A 19743-nucleotide genomic window follows, 5' to 3' on the forward strand; every position below is an offset into this window, starting at 1 on the left:
CAGAAAAATATATATTTAGAAAGTAATATAGTGTATCACATCAACAATCAGAAACATAGACCACGTGGGTGTATGAAAGTTATACAGCCATAAACCACATGTGTGTATGAAGGTTACACATTCATACGTCACAGAAGTAGCGAAAAGTTAAAATGATCAATGCCATTATCAAAGAAAGGAAATGTGTAATTTTTTGTTTTTTAAGAGAGAGAGAGAGAGAGAGAGAGAGAGAGAGAGAGAGAGAGAAAGAGAGAGATTGATTTGCCAAAATCTGTCAACATTGTAATCTAGTGTGCTTGTCAATAAAACACTGCCATTTCTAGACACCAGCAAATATAGTTTTAAATTTTATTACAATTTCTTTTGACAGAAAAAAAAAAACTCTTTACACTGAATTCACTTATAGTATACATGTCCGTTTTGAGTGTACTGGGAAACATTTTGGATGTTATATTATTGTGTACATATGCAGTGTAATGGGAGAGAAGTGAGCAAGATGAACGAAGTACAATCCACCCTTTCACTAGTATCTGAATTACTCAACAACCATCAATCTCTCACCAGAGGGCGCGTTCCACAAGCTTCACCGACAGCAAAGCGTAATACGTCCTCTGGTGAGAGATTGAGCAACCATAGGCTTGATGACGTCGTATTTTAATTTGTAGAAATTTCTGTGAAAAATAATAATCAAAGTCACGCAAAAGTTTCTTGATCTTGATGATGATAACAGAAATCTGTAAGCTATGAATCTATAAAGTATAGAAATGACATTTGAATGTTAAGAATTTATTAATGCATGGAAAAATATTATATTACAGAAAAAAACGTTGCCGTGACATTTGCTGGAAGTTCTAACTAGACAGTGTATTTTTGCGACAGATTTCACAAAACGAAAATAAACGAAGCACGGGCTGTTGTCCTGTTCATGACTTTGATCTACAGATGATCACATGACTGAACTAGATAGACATTTTGAGCAAGTCCTATCATATACAAACTAAATCCAACTAAAAATAAATAAATATACAAAACAAGACACTGAATACAAGATAAGAGTTTTAAAACAACACGAGGTTTGGTATATATATATATTTTTTGTATGTGTGCAAGAATGAAAATCAGATTTAAGTATACTGAATCAAGGGAAATGTACATTAAGATATACATAGAACTCTCTTCTGAGCACTTTCTGACTTCCCTTTCTCTGCAGTACATGGCACCTAGTTTGGCATATTTATAATATCGACCCGACCTGCAGACTTCAGTTTATAATATCAGAATAATAACATATGACATATGAAAAGGTTAATAACAAACCCCTTACACCGTGATGGGAACAGACTCATAGTCATAATATAACTGACCTGACTTTTCCCGTCATCGATCATGATTCTAGTAAAGACATAAGAGCCATGACTGGCCGCATGCGATCTCCTTCTCCAAGTCTCCAGGTACCTACCCACGCGATGGCAAGAGCACCCAGTAATAGCCGACCCTTTTTGGGATACAATCTGTCTCTAATAACTAATACCCTGATTCCAACCTCAGTTAGACAAAAATCTTAGTAAGAGAATGAAATATCATAAATATTTTGTTTAGTCTGATTATCTCATTTTAAATGTCACTGTGCAGTGTTCCTTTTTATTTTCCTTTTCTTTCTCCAGATTTTCCTCTTTAATCCCAGGTTCAAATATTGACATTTCTGCGCTATTAGTAGACTCTTCCGGTGTCTTGGAGATCTCATGCTCGTGTTCGACCGGACAGTTGCGCTCGTGCCGACTCTTAAGGTGAAACGGTTGTATGGAGAACCTCCTGTGAGTTTGCTTCCTGCCGCCCCGGCGTTTGGAAATATGGGGATTGTCCTTCCTCATAATTCTGGTTTTGTAGACCTGAAGCTGAGTGTAGAGCCGTTTTAACTCCGCCTGACAAAGATATCAATGAGATTGTACACGTATGTAGATGATGAGTGTCATAAATTCCATGACATATATAATCAAGGACAAACCCGAATATACAGAACGCGAATATTCACACTAACCACAAAAAAGTAAGCTACACTGCCAAATCATAAATATTTAAATTGTTAACATTAGTCTCGGATTAAGTGAATGACAACTTTTAAGTTTTAAACATTAGCTATTTGCAACGCCAATTAAAGAAAACATATACTACTATACAGGATCTGACGTTATTAACGAGAATATTCGCGCTTGAGTTTACAAACGAGTCTTTTCAAAGCTATATAAAGTTGTCATCAGTACATCATTCGATGCACTGTATTACAAAAGAAAATACTTTTTAATATTTTAAGTATAACTTTGTTTGAAGACTGCCTTGAAGCATTTTTACTTTGATTCTTAAAAATCAATATTCACTACTTCTTTGACAAAAAGATGCCAAGTACTATAGATCTAAATTTAAAAACAAAATGTTTGTTAAATCAAGTGTCTAAGAAAACCTTCTACTATGCGCATGCTTACTCGAATATCTTCAGGGTCCATGTCGGCCAGGCTGATTTCCGCCACGTCCACGTCGCCATTGGAGCTGATGCCCACATTGAGCTTCATGGACTCCGGGGACATGTTTTCCTGTACGTCCGAGGAGGAGTAAGCTCGGTTCCTGGGGTGGTGGTCATCGGGAGGTCGATGAGCGTACAGTAACTGTAAGATCAGAGACCATAACGCCGTGAGATTTAAACACACTGTAAATAAGTGCACTTACATTCCTGAAACAAGAGCATTCTGTGACTGTACAAGTCAGCACTGGATAAAATTTACAAGACAAATACTTTGTATTAAAAAAGCAGAGTACAGATTGTATATTGTAAAAGCCGCGAAAGCCGACAATCATTCTTGTAGTCCGAAATTCTCACTTTTATCAATAAAATGATTTACCACTTTCTACACTAAGCTTTTCCCCCCAAAACAATTCCATTGGAAAATGTTAAGATACTGATAACCCGGTCACAATGAACCGGAGATCTATCAAGTACAGTTCTCATGTACTAAAACTGTACCCGGAGATAAAGATCAATTAATTACTATCAAATATCAATATTTATGGCAACATTTCGGAGATATGTGTGAATAGCAAATAAAAAAAGTGAAAACCAAAAAAGATGATAATGAGAAAAAAATTAAATGAAGCCAAGTCAAAAGTCCGCGAAATCGATTCTCACCCAATGATATCATTCCGCTGCTCATGCTAGCAACTTTGTGCAGTTTAACCTTGCTACTGAAACATTAACTAAGTGCGAAGCTAGCTTTGCATTTATATGACGTGATTAATCTGCAGTTGCTTAAGAATATTGCACACAATCACTTTTGATTATAAAAAAATCGTAAATAAAGAAAAAGTACATCCTCTGGCTTTTGTGCTCAGCAGGAGACTTAGGGCATGAAAAAGAAGTCGAAATATTGACACACAATCAAATAGTGCTTCGCCTGTTCATTGGTCTCAATAAAAAGCATATTTGGTCCAATTAGCTATCAAAAGCTCTTCAACGATTTTTGATGAAGTAGTTTAATCCCTTCGCTGAACCTCACTTGCCTTTGGTCCAAATACAAGCAACAACGTGATCGTCACTGTAAGCTGACACCGAACAAAGGACATAAGGAAAAGGTAGTCGGGATGCAGGTCTGTCCAGTACACGTGTCTGCAAAATAAAAGAGTAAGACTGTTACGAAACCAGCAGCAATCAGAAACACGTGCAGAACTCATTTGGGGGTTATCATCGGCAATTAATTTTTGATAGGACTGATAATATAAAATGCCTCACATCAATATATCAATCATGCAAAAAGATAGATCTCGCTATAGATTGACAAAATTAATGTTTGATTGGTAAATTGCAGCATATTGTGAAAGCTTCCTTTTTTTAAAAGTCATGTTTAACGATGTCAAAATACTGTTGAAGTAGAAATATGATACAAGTTCCAATTCACAATCTTGACCAAAATGTATGCACAAGTATACCAATATCAAGGCATCACCAGATGTTTGATTTAAAGTCACAATTCCCTGCAGACAAATTCAAATATCAAAGTCAAGTCGTTAATCAAGTAACTTATTTACATATTAACAAAAATAAAGGCCACGTAAAGATTGGTCAGGAATTTTAAACTTCAAATATAGTATACAACTGAAAGTACAGAATATAGTTGCTAACTGGATTATGTATCTAACTCTGCTGACGACAAAAAAATCTAGCACCAAATCTTAAATTGTTCCGTCATATGGCAAGCTCCCTTAATCAGTCTGTAGAGATCATTACTTGATGCGTACGTCAATTTTTTTGTTTTCCGAACTGCAATAGTATTTTGTGTTTAGTTGAGTACGACATTCTATGCGTGCTCCAAATTAGATTTCTTTCAATACCAGTAGGTATAAGAAGTCGTGCGACCAAATACTTGCGATTCTTCCAAAATCACATTTCTGATTAAAGAGCCATCTAACTTACATGTAAAAAAGATACAATTTCTAAATCATATTTAATAATATATTTTCATACTTGTAATAAACATTAATTTTTTTAAATTACGTAAGTGTCTTGGGTATTAAATCCATTTTCCAATTTCGTGCATCCACGTGACCAAATTCACTGCGTTCCCAACAACAAGCCAGAGTTTACGTCAAATGGTTTTGTTTGTGTTATAAGACGTGCAAGAGGTCTTAGAAATCATTAATTAACAAGTTTTTTATATAACGCAAAGGTCGTTTTAAAAGGTCAACGTCCTACATGTTTGACGTACTCTGCTTGTAAAATCATGCTTTGTTTTGATAAGCTTATGACCAATGAAGACTTTGGACCGTAGTGAATGTTGGCATGAGTAAAAAAAACCTGCCACGGTACGTGTTGTATTGGCTGTCTTTGTTTCGTTGTCCAATTGCTTAGTCTTAATTCGGTGTGGATATACCATACCTGTCCTTCAGGTAGGAAAAGGTTACCTTTTCCCTTCCTGAAGGACAGGTATGGTATATCCACAGTCTAAGGTACTTTACCCAAAACGGTTTTACCAGTAGAATATCATTCCATCCCAATCCCAGGTCTTACCCACAAATATTGTTTTACAAATACTTTCTGTTTGAGATATAAAATAAAATGAATGATTAGAAAGGGGTTTCTGTACCAATGATAATGTATTTTGTCAAACTATTGGTACCGAACAACATTCTAACCAATGTATGTGACAGTGAATTGTAATTTTTGAAACAGCCCCTCGTCATAAATTCAGAACGGAGAATCTTTTAATTATTCATAATATGATACTTTGAAAGTTGTTACCTACTATCAAATAATACGAAATCAATGAGAAATTTGAGCAACATGTATTTCATAAGTGACATGAAACATAACCTCATTTTAAAATAAACTATTGGGTAACCGCTGTATCCTTTTGACACAACTGTTGTACGGGCTAGCTCGATTGAACAGCCATCACGCGACATCGTCGAAACCGATTAACGTTTTTTCCCCGATATACTGAATGGTTTATGGCAGACTGAACTCGAACCCGTGTACCCTTGTCGTACCGCACACGAGACCCTACCGCATTACTTAACCTCTGACAGAGATTTAGTTAATATGGACATCAATTCAACTTGATTTTAAAAAAATGTCGTAAACTGTTGCACTCACTAGCAAATAATAATTTGACATATGGTTGTTCTTGCACTTAAAAAAGATAATTATGTATACGCTGCAAAACTAAAGTCTAAGCAGAGGATGCTCCACCAATTTATAATGATGTAGCTTTGCAGACTTTCAGCAGCTGAAACCCAAAAACCAGTGGCAGCTCTCCTTCCGACCGACTGACTTCTAATAAAACGTCGTGAAATAAGATATCAAAACATAAATCTATGTACTGCATATTTGCGGCGAGAGAATTGTCACAATTATTGTTGTTTACATCCCTGCAAAAATGTTTTAAATAAATAGCAGTTGTTTTAAATTTTCATTGATCTTAATTTCTATAATGTCAATTTACACAAATTTACGATATACATTACTGTATATATTAGTATGTTGAGAACTTTTATATATATATATATATATATATATATATATATATATATATATATATATATATATATATATATATATATATATATATATATATATATATATATATATATATATATAAATATATATATTTTATATTGAGAAATCTGTTTAAGCACACAAATTGCTTTGGAATATATGTAGATACAGCGTTTTTTTAATCCCTTTATCACATACATGTAGTTCTCTTTTGATCTTATTTCAAATGATACTTTACTACAGATTAAGTTACTAAAGACCTTCTCATTTAACCGGATTTAACCGGAACCACTTGGTTAAAAGTTCCAGCACCCCAAGACGGTCACAAATGATTCAGTACATTACAAAGCTAGTCGGGTGGTGACGTTCACAGGGTGAGCCTGTTTCATTCAGTCAGCTACAAGGTGACTGAAAGACCACAAACAGGTAGCATAACTCTTGTCAGTCAGTCACCTCTCAAAGCGTTGTTTCAGTTTACCTCCAGTTGACTGAATGGCAAAGATTAATCATGTAGCAAGTCATCGAACGAACCTGAGAACATAGAAGACAATGGAGATGACTGCTTCGTAACAGATAGCTGCTGTGATGTAGGTACCTTCTGCGAAGTCTGACGGCGCTGATCGCACCCGGTAACACAGATAGATGCCGAACAGTAAAAACAGCAACTCGGCTACAACAGAGAAACCATACAGATAACATGCTCTGCTTAGAATAGAAAAAAATATAAAAATAAGGTAACTGCATCGTATCTTATCTAGTTTAAATAATATGGTTTGCGCAGTTTGAATTCTTAAAAAAGAATTTGAATTCTTGACAATTTTTTGTATGTTTATAAACAAGATTTAATGTGGCTCACTACAACTTAAAATATGTTCTCAAATCAGCATTAAATTACTTTATAATGATAGATAGCATGATGAATAAGAAGTATATTAGTCATATAGGCGAAACAATGTGCAATTTTGCTTAAAAATTACATTTCTAAATTTAATTTAGTAAATGTGAAGTTCCATGCGGGTTCAAACTCATGATCTGCGGTTGACAAGCCCCCCGATACTTTAACCACTGAGCTATGACAATCTTTAACCCAATCGATTTATACAAAGAATTTAACAAAACATTTCAATCGCCATCTTGTGACGTGGTGTCTTAAAAAAGTATTAGTCTAGTTGTAATGAGGTACCTTAACAAAGAAGTACAAAGACGGGGGTTTACAAAGTGTACTACGAGTGAACTGATGACTTACCTATTTCTACCACATACTCCCACCAGCCAGATTTGCACACAACATATTTTAATTTGTCTTTGGTAAAACCGTATTCTAATATAACTTCTCCGTTATCTATATGGTCGTAGGTCACTGTTGTCCAGGCGGACATATACCCTAACACAACTATTATCACACAACACAGATATTTGAGTAAGTCTTTGTCTCGAACGTGCACACGATGGGCTTTTCTTGACTGGAACTCTGATAAAAGCCTTCAAAGCAAAGGAAAAGAACAATTACACGTGAATCAAACATTTCAATCATAGATGACCCTAAAACTATCGATAATTTATTATACTGAATTCTGAAATACACATGTACATGTATATCTTGTACCAATTATTGTAAATTGTTATGATTGAATAGTTTTCTAAAGGAAACCATGTCCAAGGCGTGCGGTGTGACCCGACTATTAACAACGATTATACATATATAATGAGTGTTTGCTTAAAACATGACTTCAATATTAATTCCAATCAAAGGTGGCATTCATGCATGTTGGACAGGAACAGACCTGTATACTTTGAGAACGAGCGATCCGTATACCACCGCGAAGCCCATCTCTCTGAACCACGGAATCATGATGCAGATGGTCGTCGTAGGCTCAAAGTACTGTATTATTATCTGAAAGAACCAATGTTCTACCATAATACTAGGTATGTACATCTTGTGTAACAAGTCTCATATATTGATATGATTACAGCATTTCATTCACGTAACTCAGAAACAGAATTCCCTCCAAACCAACATCAGATATTTAAAAAAAAAAACACTTCAAACTTCATTATTTAAAAAAAAATTTCAGATCACAAAACAATGAACTTTACCCAAATCTAGCATTAAGATTGTTATAACAGTCTTTTGAATTATAAAATTTTAATGTGTAATATTAATGTGTCATATTGTCGTATCTGTTTATGGAGATAGATCCTTCAGTAAAAAATAAATTTTGAAAGTTACGTTTTCTCCAGTATATCTTTTACCATGTTTACATAAGTTTGATATTTTTTTTTTCAATTGACGGCATTTTCGATAAGCAAAATTAAAAAAAAAACACGATTTTTTCCAGTCAACTAAATGAATGCCAGACTAAATGCAGATATACCATAATGTTTTGTCAAATGATTTATGATTTTTTTGTATGTGCCGCATCGGTTTACTATGGAAAAGCGTTGGTGTTGAATAATCCATATGACAGTAATTTGGATGTATCCTTTTTACGGGAGATGCTAAATTTTGTGTGGGGGAGGCATAAAAATATAACGAGATGTTTGTGCATTTGACAGAGATTAAGTATGGAACGTGGGTAATTAACGGCACTTGTTTGCTGACCATCTGTAAGAGTTAGGATCGATAGCTCCCACCACTTTACACGGATTGTCAAAGCTCGATCGTTAAAGTCATACACCCTCATAATACAGAGGCAAAATGATGTCGCAGATCTTCAGCGAGGGCGTAAGCAATATAAGCCGTGTCTAGGCTACCACACTGTTTGTTTGTCTGTCTGTCCGTCTGTATGTATCTCTCAAACAACTACCGCAGTAATTTACCCGAAAAACAAGAAAACTCGAACCAGCGGCCACCGACCAAACACCACTGACCTCTGAATCACAATGAACAATCTCTGTTTACTTTGAATTCTTTTAAAAGTGTTTGAATGGCATTTCCTGCTATCATGTCTTTATCTCTAGAGAGTGATACTGACTCATCCAGGTTCGGATGGGAATGAGAATTCAAGTGCTTAAGAGTTATTTCTTTGCAGTGTTCTTGACTGGATCATTTGTTTCAATAAAAGATATCTGTAGTCCTGATACGTATAAGATGCTACATTTCAGATCATTCAGAACAAAATGATACAATGTGAACCTCTTCCAAAGAAATAAGCATCAGGACATACTTGGGTGTTAGGTGCAACTATTAGAAAATCATACTGATGGCAACATTCTTCTATCTATAATATTACCTTTACAATACACGAGAATTCTACAATATCTTATCAAGAATCATTGGTACCACTTTTGTTCTACAACCTTCATATATGAGGAATTTCAAACTACCAAAAAAATCATTTCAAACAATATTTCATGAATACTAGTATTATAATGCGCGATGCAAGTTTATTGCTTTTCTATTAAGGATACCTTCGTTTTCACAAAAATAGAACAGTAACCCCTACTCTTTACATAATCAAACGTTTAACTCAATTTTCGCATCAGATCCACAGCCCACCCGTATAATGCTAAAACATTCTCCTCATTTACTGATTTACCTTTTTAAAAAGCCTACTAAAAATAAAGAAGAGGTCTCGGGTGGATTGTGTTTCTCGGGCATAATTTGATAAAAAAAAAAAAGGTTTGAAGCATGTGTCAAAAGTATAGCCAAAGTGCACACGAAAAGATCTGTCTAAATTCAATGCGTTCCGACAACCTAATTTTGACTCAAATACGACTCGTATTTACTAAAACTACACTTAATATATAAAACCATATAATTTTCAGATGTTAGCCATCTTTCAATATCATCAGTTGTTGGGCAGAGTATCTAGACCTGTTCCTAATTGATTTTTTTTATTTCAAACAAATTTGTCTTCATCCCCTGATTTAGTGTGTTATTCAGATTTAAACTGATAACTGATAATTTTAAAATACTAAACCGGTCGTTCTTTGATTTCAACTAGTCTAGACTATCGATAATCACTATAAGTACATCGGTACTTGTTATTTAACCTACTTAAAACAGTTTTAAAAATTGAGATATCAAATTGCATCATGCCCTATCAATTGCTTCATTGTGACTAAAAATGCTTTACATGACCTCGTTTATAAATAACATTAAATACGGTAAAAAAATATTGAATAAAAAAATGCGTGAGAGAACCCACATATTAGTTACAATTTCCAATATTAAAGCACGGTAATTAATATTTTTTTATGGTTTTGATATAGAAAAAATTCGATTATGATTAAAATTAACTTACATGTATTTCAATATGTTTGCTTGGGATGGAGTAGGGCTTGCCAGAAACGTAGGGTTTGTTGCTGTTGCTGTTGTTATTGTTTATTGTTTTTGTAACAGATCAAGACTGAGAAACGGTTCCCCATGCTATATGACGGACACTTGAGTTAATATTAAAGAAAGCTTCAATCTTCTTGTGTATAGAGCCCTGACGAAGTGATGTTTTACTAGACAGATGGTTGGATGGATCTCAAAAAAGCTATGGCATGATTCAATTTCATTAGGGACTTCCTATGCATTTGCACAAAGCATGTTACCGTTCTTCCTTGATCATATTGCGCACTAAAGTAAACTTTATCAGATAATAGCCTAAAACCCGATTAATTGCTTTATAATTTACGTAATAATTAGTATAACCCTCTTGATTTTTCTGTTAAGAAAATATAACATCATATTAGTTATTAATAAAACTCTTGCATCTTCATTTACCGTCCCTCCTTTTCTAACGCATACCCGCACTTTCATAAGTAATTGTTTTACGTTACAGATCTTCCTTTATAAACAAGGAATCAGTATAAACAAACAGTGGCCCGGAGATCGCTCCTGGCCAGTGAGCGGCTTACCGTAGCGTACAATAAGACAGCGCCAATAAGCACCATCTCCAGAAGGATCCACATGCTTGCTACCATCACCTGCAAATAATTTGTAGAGCTGTCAGTCAGTGGATAGTTTCCATATTTTGGTTTTTAGATTTTGCATTTCTTAACAAATTTGAGTAAATGTGAGTGCATTGAACACGTGGAATTGTATCGCATCTCCCTGATTAAAATACAATACGAATGCATAAAGCTCCACCAAAAGATAAAGAGCATATAGAGGTCTATTTGTAAATTGTATAGCCGGGGACGATAAATGAAAGTTTCGAAATTTCCTAAGAAGACACCAGTACATGTAAGTTTTATACCGTAGTACAGTACAAGCTTAAAATACAAGCTATACTAGACAAAAGCAACCAACCTCCACGCACTCACACATACACACTCTTATAGCACAGAACAGACTAATTACATTATATTCAATTTGTGGAATGTCAGAATGACTTAAATTTTTATAATGATATTCATTACAAGTAATAGGATATTAAGATCTTGGTATTCACTCATTCACATCAATATGATTTGTTAAGGAGGCTCGATTGTATACAAATTAACCACCACATCTACAAGAGTCTTTCAGATATGATTTGTTTACCTATAAACTATTATTTAATAAAGTTAAAATCCATAAATTTTGCATTTCAAATTTGGGTATTTTCCTATATCTTTATAAAGAGCTCATCTCCTAAATGAGATCAATAGCCTAAAAATGGACCCGGCCATCGAACCCTATTAAAATCATGTACTTCATCTTCAGTAACATAATTAAATTATCAAGACATTTCATAGGGAAAATCAGGACATCATCAGGACAAATGTTTTGAAATTACTCCACGAATGCACCTTTCAAGTTTTCTTGGCTCCTGAGTTTATTTTTCTTTTTCTTCGAAAGGTAGAACGCAATGACCTATGCTTGATTACCAGCAAAACGCATAATTTAAGGGTTTGTACTACTTAAGAAAAGGAGGAAAGGAATATGTTTGTTTGGTTCTGAAGTAAACGATTTCTATCATTTTTGAAAACTGAAGGAGAGAACTTGCTTCGAAAATAGGAAGAGTGTGTGACATTATCATACATGTATCACTAATTCATACAAAAGACTCTGGAACAATGATCTAATTTACCTTAGAAATATCAGAAGAGTAAAATCTAAAATCCATAATGAGCAAAATACTCATTAAAAGCTATTTTATTGATAAATTCAAATTTGTCTGAACTGATAAAACAACTTAAAATTTCCCTCAAATGACTATGAACCTGCAGTAATATTAGAGCTTTATTGACCATATGAGCAAAACTGGACAGTGTTTGTAAATGAGAGAGAGAAAGGGAGATAGAGATTGAGAGAGCACTCTGCATTGTTTTTTGTCAAATTAAGTATGAATTCCTTGGTATGGTTGGCCAACCATACTAACCAATACAACAGCGATCTGAGAACACACACTAAGAGAGTAAGCTATAGAACTAGCTCGCCGTTGCACTTTGGGTGTCTGGCTATCTGGTCAGCCTGTATTCATGTGAGCATCGTTTTTACAGCTTTGATAATGTTTGACAATATCTTGAGGCTGATGTAGATTTTTAAACTAAATGAAGACCATTTGGTCAATAAACCCCCCCCCCCCCCCCTCCCCAGTCTCTAGTTTGACGACAAATTAAAATGGATACTAGTATTCTTCGTGAAATTTTTAAAAGATAGTTACAGCCACATCTTATAACTGATATAAGATGCATTTACCTTTGATTTCCGGAGTCGTAACACAACGATCCCAATCACGATTGTCACTGTTATACAAAAACTTTGAATCCCTAGCGGTATTCCCCGTAATAACACGTTATATTCCGCCATGCATCGCGTGTCGTCGACACAGTTTTCACAGCCTCGTGGACATGGAAGACACTGATACTCAACGTTGGAAAAGTTGGTCTTGTTGTTCCAGATATTCAAGAAAGCTTGCTCTAACTCGGATCCAGGAAAAGACTTAGTGGTGCTATTTTTGTCCGGAAAATAAAATCCCTTTTGACACACGCATTTATAGCTCCCTGCTCTTAATCCCCCACCAGGGATATGAACACACTGTAATCAACAAAAAGAGCAATTATTATAATCATTTTTTTTTTCATTTGGGTAATCGTTATCGAAAATTATGAAATAAGCATGATATTGATGAACTGTGCGTTTTAATTAAGAAAAAAATATTTTTGTGGATGGCGTTTAAATGTTTGTATCACAATACAATCACTCACTTGTGTCGTTTCCGGCAAACATTTGTTTGACTCAGAAAAAAGCTGTTGGTCACTTGCACATTGGTTCACATCAGATTGGTTAATGTCAATGTCAATCATTATAACTCCACTAAAAAGTAGAAAGTTATACATATGGGTCAAACATGAAAAATGTCACAATTTGCATCTCAATAAAATTTTTTTTTTTTGCATTTCCGGAAATCTTTTGGAAAAAGGCCATTTTACTTCAAAGAAGTTTATTTAAAAAGAAAACAAGCAACTTGTTCTGCCGTTTTTGCTGCTCGTTCGTCTACTAAACTAACAGCTGTTAACACATACGCTCTTTCAATTGCTGTTTTACTTCTAAATGTAAGGCTATAGTATTTCGTTACAAGAAAACACCAGAAAATCATTACTCGCGACAGAAGCTATTACACGCGCCATAAACATGGCAACATATAAAAGCATTGACAGTGCGGGACCCTTTTTGAAAATCGCCGTCTAGACAATCCATAACCGTTTCATACATGTCTATAGCTTGATTATTCGTCTGACAGACAAAAATTAATGCAAATAAGCTAAAGAGACAGGTGCAACATTTAAAATATGATAAAATGAATTAACGTTATTATCTCCCTTGGCGAAAAACTGCAGCAACTAGATCTATATGTACATTGTATCATTGCGCGTGGAATTGTGAGTTATGAAACCAAACGTATGAGAATAAATACAATACATATCTCGAAGAGAAGCTTGTGCCTTGAAGTTGTGGATACTATACACCTGATGGCAGATGGACTTACTAAACAGTTTACAAAGAATATTGATGGTTTTAGAGAATAAATCACCAAACCAAAGAGAGAAAACAAAAAGTTCAAGGAGCAAAAGAAACAGTTGCGGAAAATAAAAATGTGTCTGATATATCTAAAATATTCTGATGTTATCAGTGACATTAAAGCACTGAAGGAAGAAACAATCACTGGCAAAGACTTTGAGGATCAAGCCATCAGTACACTGGCTTTGCTTCATTATTGGCTTAGATATTGGAGCAAAAACACTGCTACGGCTCTCCCATCACGCAAATAGTTATTGCAGAAAGAAGTACAAACTGTACAAAATCTGCAACTCATTACTTAATGACTGCTATTGTCAAAAACCTGGTTCTATGTCATATCTAACATGTACGCGAGAATTATTTTATAATAGAAAGGACAGAATGCACATTTGAAACCCACAATCAATATTACTGAACACCAACTTTCTACGAACATGTATAAATAGACCATAGAACTATTCTAGGTAAAACTCACATATGTCCTAAACCAGTGTAGTTGAATACGCAGTTTCCCCTTTTATTCAAAAGGTTTTTACCAAGTATCAAAATTTATTCTATCAATGAAAACTATTTTCCAATCCTTATGAAATAATGTGAGGACATGTTTGGCATTCGTAAGATTCGTTAAGAGATGAAGACGAGTGGATGTCTCTAAATCCGTTTCTAAATTATCTGATCCTTGTACATGTATATCATGCCAGTCAGTATTAGTGGAACCAAGGCAATGTAGAACGTACAGGTTCGCCAAACGTCATCTCCTTTTAAAATGCCAGATACTATTATCAACATAATATGCGATATTTAATGTTGCAAGAGAGGGGCAAATTACAAGTAACATGTTTTATGTAATATTCTTTTACAGTAGATATACAAAGGTTTAAATTTTATGATATAAAAATACTAACACGTTTATAATAGCCGCTGAGTTCAGGAGCAGGATTTTGACTGGGTGGGGTAGGGCTTTGTTTTGACAACAGATGACCCCCCGATGGCATAATGTAACCAATCACAGAGCATCATATCCTTGTAGATGACGTGATTTTGACTTGGTGGGTGCAGGGCTTGGTTTTGTTTTGCTAGAGCATATACAAATTGTCTCAGCAATCAATCCCACAGAATCGCCGATTCTCGTACAGAAATCAACATGATGAATAAGAAACGGTAAGAAAAAAAAGTCCTCATTTTAGAGCGTGAGGTAAAACAGAAAATTGTTAGTTCTTCAGATCTGAGTAAAAACACGGTCGTTCACGGACGTGTCAGCAACAGTCTTGGCACGTACAAAGTTATATTAATCAGAAACAGCAGTCGGCATTGTGGGGCTCCATATCGCCAATCGTTCATTTTATTACTCGACCCCTAAACTGACGGAAACACGGTCGAAAAAATCGATGAGGTCTTCTCCTAACTCCCTGTGTTGTACTCTCTCTCTCTCTCTCTCTCTCTCTCTCTCTCTCTCTCTCTCTCTCTCTCTCTGTTTAATTTACATGTCGGGAGTGGTGTTGGTCATTGTCTTTTTTCCTCACTTATCTTAACACGTATGCCCTAAGTATATCACGACCTGCGAAAATATATTCCCATAGGATATGTCGCGCAATTCTGTATCGGAAAGTCTATTTAAAGTTAGTACATGTACTAATGATAAATGAATCACAGCTGAATTCGTTTTAATGTCACGTATATCCGATTTATTTTAGGTTTAATGCATTTAATTATGATGGTTAACATTAATTTTCACAAATGTAAATAACATATACATGTATCTAGAGTTTAATTTCTCAAATACTGGCACTGCCCCTGTCCCCTTCTGAAATAGTCTTGCCAAAATAATGGTAATTCCACATGTTGGGACCAAGCCAAAGATTTTTTTCTTTCTCTGGGGATGAATTTAACGAGTCAACTGCTTCGGTGCAAAATGACTCCTAGTATTTTAGGTTTGGGTGAGGGTGTAAGCAATTGCCTCCTTCATTTTATCTCCATATTAAATCCAGTCGGTGGTGTAATACAATTTTCACAGCATATAAAATTCGATACTGCGCGATGGAACATGCAAACAGACAGATCACTCAATTAAAATATTGAAATCATATACTAAGATTTTTCTTCATATCATTGCTTTTCGGAATATCGAAAAAAAATGTACATTACATCGACGTCACCATTGCGCTATCTACTGGCTATCACGCAATGGCGACCTGCTATTATCTGTGGAGTGTGTTCTAAAGAGAAATATTGAGCATCACCCCGCTCTATTCAATGTATGTGGCGGGAGGTGCAAGAAACGGCAACTGGTTCTTTCCCTATAAATGTAGTTATTTGATTTTATCGTATTTTCCCTGTGTCGTTTTTCTCTCCCTGTTCACGCGTCACTATAGAGGCTATATACAGTATTGATTCGCACGTAGAAGTATGCAGTGTGACGCATATATCATTTGTTTGCAACTCGATAAGTATAAAATCGTCATACAATTATGAAGCACGAGTCGATACCTAATAAGGGCGATATAAAAAAAGAGCGTGGTCAAAGGAAGCAGACCTGTAATGCAAAAGTAGAGGAAGTAGAGCCGACGTACGGTTTATACCGTCTTTAAAATAGGTTAATACTTAAGATTCCGTGATTTATTTACACATGGACCTTTTATACCCCCCTAAAATCAACAACGGCTTAATTTATTTATTAGATTTTGAAGAAAAAAACTTGTGACTCCTGAAAGTTGATTTTTCTTGCATTTTGTATAATCTATTCTTGACGAACAAAACTAAATCGAGAATGAACTTGATTTACTTTTAAAACCACAATAAGAAATTTTCGTGTGCATGGAATAAACTCAACTTGGCAAAAATAGAAAATCAATTTTCCAATAAACATCACAGCATTGAAGCACAACAACAACAACAACATAAAACAACCCGAAAAGATCAAAACAAACAATCCAGATCGAACGCACAATAGCTCAGCATAGTGAAAACCCCATTAAACGAGGTAAAAATGCTCAATAGCGTTTATACCTCTGGAAATAATAAAAAAAAATAAAGAAAATGTTTAACTATCGTAAACATGAGATGAATCAGAAAAACCAAGTATACGCGGAATGTATCAAATTCAAAATCAAATGTTTGTTGAACTGATTAAATGGATATATAATTTATTGGATTAACGAACAACGCTGGTCCTTGTACCGGTGGTATGCAGATTGATTTTTGTTAGGATGTGTAAAGTGATAAACACAGCTGTTGTATATATATATAACAGTGTGCATCTCACAAAGGTCTCTCGTAAACATAGGATGGAACGTCGGAAATTTCATTTGCTAGGCATATGTTACATACTGAAAATTAGATCAAGTTCCATATAGTGAAAATAACGTGTAACGTGGTCATGGAGAGAATATGTATGTCATATGGATAAACCTTTCCTTATCAAAAATGTCGAGTCAGCATAGTCTACTTTACTTTGCAAAACATCTTTAACAAGGACCAAAACATAATAATGCAAAGGAAGAAACTTGAAGGAAGTTGGGGTGGACATAGTCAATCAGAAGCTACCAGATGATCTAAAAGTGCAATTTGTTAAATTAAAAGGTGTTGCTCCCGTGACATGGTCACCGAATATTATAGATGAACCAACAAGTATGACAATGCAAGACCTTTCATTTACGATCCTTAATTGCAACTGACATATCCAAGTGCTTTAGGCCTGATCCTGATATAAATCCCAAACCAACACACGGCTCTTAAATAGATACACTCATCGCTGAATTACCTGAAAACTGCTTTTTCTCTTGGTCGGTGAAAGAAAGGCACCGAATACGTGATAATCCATTTTTCTAGGTTCATGCAATCAAAATAAGGATCGGTCCAATACCCATCCTGAACATCTAGCGGAGGGATATTCATATTGTCAAAGCTCTCGTTTCTCTGGTTCCACACCTCGGTGTAATTTCTTTTTGCAGGAATCGAGTAGAATCCAGCGTCTGTAAAGTTATACTTGTTAGACAAGTTCTGAAACCCTGTAGGATTATCAGAGTCAGACTTTGCCATGTAGAGAAATGTGTCGTTGTCAAAAGCAATACCGCTTCCTGCTATCTGAGTATTGTCAAAGAAAGTTGATTTTAATAATTCATACAAAATTTTTTTATGAAAGTTGATCTGATTTGCTACTTTTATTGTGTTGTGGTCTTTAAGTAATCCAGTCAACGCTCTAGCTATCCACACAACCTGTTTTGCATGAGACTTGTACAATTTGCAGAAAGACGAGTTCACTATATTTAACTTGTATGAATCCAACGTTACGGCCGACCTGTTATATAGACAGTTTTTACTAGGATTTTTAATCACAGAATCTATATAATGCAAAGCTAGAGAGGATTGTATGGAAATTGGACTAAACGGCACTTGCCCATCTTCCGATGAATTGGACTTGCCTGTAAATGGCACATAAACTGTATTTTTCCTTGAGTCCCTACTCTGAATCGTTTCTCCCCCAGTGAGGTGAAGGACATTGAATAACATTAGCTCCACCAGAAGCGGAACGTAATATATATTCTTCCAGACGAACCCGCACAAATCCATGGCGGTGAAAATGAGCAACTTTTCCAGTGGCGTGTGTAATTCATATGTTTAATTCGTCTCCACAATCTGCCTCGGAAGAAAAAAATCTTGTATCAGTCCAGAACGTCGAAACGTGTTCCAGATAACCACACATCAAAATATCCCTCTTTATTGACGATCAAAATCAGAAAATGCCGAGTTATTGATCTGGGTTAAAGCGGCGCTTCTACCACACTTCCTTCTCTCCGATTTGAGCCTCGTACATTCTTCATCAGACACAACACATCAATATTTCCAATTATTACACATTTCATAATACTCGCCGGCCGTCACCCGGGCAGAAATGCCTCCCTGAATGCTGTTCTCGGTACTCCATTCCGCACCTGGTCTCACAATGCGTTATTTTTTTCTCTCACAGCAACAAACTTTCCTCTTGAAGTCTGTTTATTTTGCTGCATCCTCTCTCGCCATCTTCCTTGCGGTTAACATTCGATCAATAAGCACGACCCGTATATTTTAATAGATGTTTCCTTTGATTCTCTCTCCCTACCTCCTTATCAAACTTTCTACATATTCAGTTTGCCGTTGTTTTCCTCCATATCTTTGTTTTTAGAACTGATGGTTCTTCTTCACCTCTAAAACGCCGATGGTCGCCACGGGTTAACTCTTTCGCTAGAGAGTGGGAAATAAATTATAATAATACACAACACTGGTCTCCGACATTCACTTTTGCTTCGAGCTTATTACTAGAGTCTCTTCTATGAGTTGATTGTCATTTTATTCCTATGCCTACAGCCGATATAAGCAGCTTGAACGCATAATCGCATGTCGGAATCAAAGTAGTATACAAATGGAATCGGAGCTCACAGTCAAGTATGGGGTGTTCTCAAAAGTAAACTGCTTCATTCCTCTAAATGTATCGATGTTTTCAGACCGTCCTGATCGATAATATGGAAATTATAAAAAAAATCTTATATTCATATTGTTTGATATATAATGAGTCATTACGGAAAGTATTTTCTTGTTTTCTTTCTATTTTTCTTAGGAGAATATTTGTTCAATCGCTTTCTAGATTTTCATTATGATAATTCTGTCTTGGAAAGTGGATCGATACGCTACCATCGCGTGCTGTGTATGCCTCATGCAACTGTCATGTCTCTCTACATATTGATTGCAGATCACGTGATAAGCCAAGATCGGACTGAGGAAATAATAC

The 19743-nt window shown here is 35.4% G+C and overlaps 1 protein-coding gene across 1 annotated transcript; it reads right to left on the reverse strand.

Annotated features, from left to right (window-relative positions):
* Window positions 1-212: 212 nt before the first annotated feature.
* Window positions 213-19440, reverse strand: LOC105321816 (metabotropic glycine receptor). Its single transcript, XM_011420268.4, has 10 exons — window positions 17740-19440; window positions 13166-13274; window positions 12657-12995; window positions 10889-10957; window positions 7825-7934; window positions 7287-7522; window positions 6572-6710; window positions 3550-3655; window positions 2481-2660; window positions 213-1922 (listed from the first exon to the last, which is right to left on the reverse strand). Exons 1-10 carry the CDS (start codon window positions 18546-18548, stop codon window positions 1605-1607), a joined length of 2415 nt encoding a protein of 804 aa, XP_011418570.3. The 5' UTR covers window positions 18549-19440; the 3' UTR covers window positions 213-1604.
* Between the last annotated feature and the right edge of the window lie 303 nt (window positions 19441-19743).

This window comes from Magallana gigas, chromosome 2 (genome assembly GCF_963853765.1).
Source record: "Magallana gigas chromosome 2, xbMagGiga1.1, whole genome shotgun sequence".
In the NCBI taxonomy this organism is placed as follows: domain Eukaryota; kingdom Metazoa; phylum Mollusca; class Bivalvia; order Ostreida; family Ostreidae; genus Magallana; species Magallana gigas.

Excerpts from the sequence above, each read along its gene's own strand:
- LOC105321816 (XM_011420268.4), bottom strand. The coding sequence starts at position 18,548 with ATGGATTTGTGCGGGTTCGTCTGGAAGAATATATATTACGTTCCGCTT. Across the intron at positions 7,523-7,824 it reads CTCGTTCTCAAAGTATACAG|GCTTTTATCAGAGTTCCAGT; the intron begins GTCTGTTCCTGT and ends TTTGCTTTGAAG. Across the intron at positions 2,661-3,549 it reads TGCTTGTATTTGGACCAAAG|TTACTGTACGCTCATCGACC; the intron begins GCAAGTGAGGTT and ends CTGATCTTACAG.